Source organism: Humulus lupulus, chromosome 1 (assembly GCF_963169125.1).
Source record: "Humulus lupulus chromosome 1, drHumLupu1.1, whole genome shotgun sequence".
NCBI lineage: Eukaryota > Viridiplantae > Streptophyta > Magnoliopsida > Rosales > Cannabaceae > Humulus > Humulus lupulus.
Window position 1 is genome coordinate 303,329,749 of NC_084793.1, and position 2,987 is coordinate 303,332,735.

The 2,987-nt window shown below is 28.1% G+C and overlaps 1 protein-coding gene across 1 annotated transcript; it reads left to right on the plus strand.

Moving 5' to 3' along the window:
• The first annotated feature begins 769 nt into the window (after positions 1-769).
• LOC133780395 (F-box protein At5g03970-like) lies at positions 770-1,918 on the plus strand. Its single transcript, XM_062220168.1, has one exon. The coding sequence runs from the start codon at positions 770-772 to the stop codon at positions 1,916-1,918; it is 1,149 nt and encodes a 382-aa protein (XP_062076152.1).
• Positions 1,919-2,987: the final 1,069 nt, after the last annotated feature.

The following is a 2,987-nucleotide window of genomic DNA, read 5'->3' on the forward strand; positions in this document are numbered from 1 at the left end:
TTTTTAAAAAATTATAAATAATTTAAAATGTCGGAAACTAGATTAGGATTGTTGCACGCGTGTATTATAAATTATTTAAAATTTTTTAAAATTTTGTTTAGATGTTGTAAATAACTAACATATACAGTCATATAAAAAAATCCCCATAACACACAAAAGGTATGCATGCACCATAGAAGGATCCTAAATATATATAAACTAATTTATGATTGTTATAAACCCTACATATATATAGTTCAAGTTTCTCCATAGTAATTATATCGGTGGTTGCTGTTTGATAAGGTGAAAAAGCATGCAAAAAATGCTGCTTTGAATTGGTTCTTTTATATCGATACGTGAAGCTGTGCTGTGCTGCCTAGAATATAATTTATTGTTATAATATATGTTTTTGTTGTTGATTCAGATTGTAATGATGCTTTTCAAGAAGTTATAATTATTAGTTTAAATGCTGTTATTAATTACATATTTGTATATATATACAAAATTACTTTTGTTCACAAAAGCACTTATTAAATCTTTGTGAATAAGATAATGCGATGTATTATTATGAGAATGTTATTGTATATTAATTTTGAGTTGTGATGCTACCTTTGTGGTAACTAAACAACAAAAACAAAGTATAAATATTATATTACAATTACCTGCTATTTGTGATGAAATAAATTGTGAAAATCAGTACTTAATTAACTTGTCTGATATTATTTTTAGTTATATTGTTTTGTAGGCCAATCTAAGAAGTAGAGAATTGAAGACAGAGTTTCCCAAAGCCATGGATGGAGAAGAGAGAGCAAGACAGTTTCTTCTCAGAAGTAGCAATAGTAAGATCTTCATGAGCTTAAAGGACATCATTAAGGAGTATGCTCTCCCATACCTACCAGCTAAAACACTGTGCAAGTTCAAAACAGTGTGCAAGGACTGGAAACTTCACATCTCAACTCCATTTTTTGTTCACACTCAGTCAAATAATTTTCAACAGATTTCAGGCTTCTTCTGTCAATCCAAATCAGACCCACCATTTTTCGTTTCCTTACCAAACACCACCAGTACATCCTGCTATGGCGTCCCAGACCCATCTCTGAGTTTTTTACCTGAGCCAGTTGAGCTCAGAGCCTCCTCCAATGGACTACTATGCTGCCAGGGTCATCCCAACCTTGGAGGCTATTACTACATCTGCAACCCAGCCACCAAACAATGGAAAAAGCTCCCTAAACCAACAGCTCCACATGGCTCTGACCCTGCGCTCGCACTAGTCTTCGAGCCACATTTGCTGAATTTCACAGCAGATTACAAGCTGGTGTGTGCTTTTCCTTGTGATCGTGATTCGAACCAAGGCTATGAGTTCCATATCTACTCCTCCGCACAAGGGTCTTGGAGAGTTAGCAGTGAAATGTATCTTGGCAGGAAGAAGCTCTTGCCGAGATCTGGTGTTCATGTTAATGGGGTCATATATTGGAGAACAACATGTTGTAGGGTTTTTCTCTTTGATCTAGTGAAAGAGCGCACACATTACTTAGATGGAAATTATTATGGCTATTATGATGATGACTATGGTGGTGCGTGGATCTTGGGCGATATGAATAGACAGCTTTGTTCGGCCAAGAATAGTGAAGAAGGGGTTGCTTTGAGTGTTTTGTCCAATGCTTATAGTTCAAGCAATACCATAGGCACTTGGACAGTGAAACGTTATATTAGTTTCCGCACTTTGTGTATTGGACGTGAAAAATCACCACCATTTTTTATATTGGGAAACTTTGATATAAGAGTGATTTTTAGTGATGGAAAATGGCTGTTGTTTACGAGGGGAACAGAGCTTTGTTTGTGGGACATAAAATCCAAGGAGTGTAGCAAGTTATTGGCTGCTGGGGTTGATTCACACACTCGTATAGTTGCTTATGTCAACAGCCTTGTCCATGTTTAGATCTGCTTATTATTATTATTATTCTTACTTTTTTTTTCACATACCTATAAATATGTTTTAGATTATTATTATTTCTTATTAATTAGTTGGGACTTTTTTTATATTTATAAGTTTACTAGATACAAACAACGTGCAGTCGTTTGCTTAGTTTTATTTATAGAATTTATTAATTATTTTTATTAAATTTATATTAATATCATATAAATTTTAAATAAATATCATATTTTAATTAAAAAATTTATTTATTTTTGTTTAAGTTTATGTTTGTTCTAATTTTTTTTAATTTGAGAATGACAAGAGATTATATATTATATGTTTAATATAATATTAAATATTATACGTGGATTTTAAATTTAAGTTTATTGCTAGTTTTTAAAAAAAAAACAATTTGTTGCTAATTGACAGTACATTATATTATATGTTTAATATGATATTATTTTAATAAGTGATTTTAAGTTTAAATAAATTTTATTTAAGTTATAAAATGTATGATTTTATTATATTTAAATAATTATCATTGTAAAATATCTCAAAAATATTTTTTTTTAATTTTTTAATTATTTATTATTTTAAAATAATTATCATTGTAAAATATCTTAAAAATATCCTATTTAAATTTATTTAATTATTTATTATTTTGAAATAATTATCATTGTAAAATATCTCAAAAATATCTTATTTTAATTTTTTTAATTATTAATTTTATTTTATTTAAGTTTAAGTGTTTACAAACTAAGAATATTTTCTTAAATATAAGAATATTCCGTTAAAGTTAACATTAAAAAAATAAAAAACCGTTAAAATCAAGAATTTTTGTTATTTACACACTTATTATATAGAAGAGATATCTTTTGCTGAGAATTTTTATAAATGAAATTAAGATTTAAAATTAAATATTTTTGTCAAAAAAAATATATGTAATTAAATATTTTAATAAAAAAAAGTTGAAAGTTTATACTTTTTTGGATTCTTTATTTTGTACAATTACTTATTTGTACCATGTATTTTGACTTGTAATTTAATAAATTCATTTTTGGACCTTGTGTATGTTTATTTCTAAACCCAATTT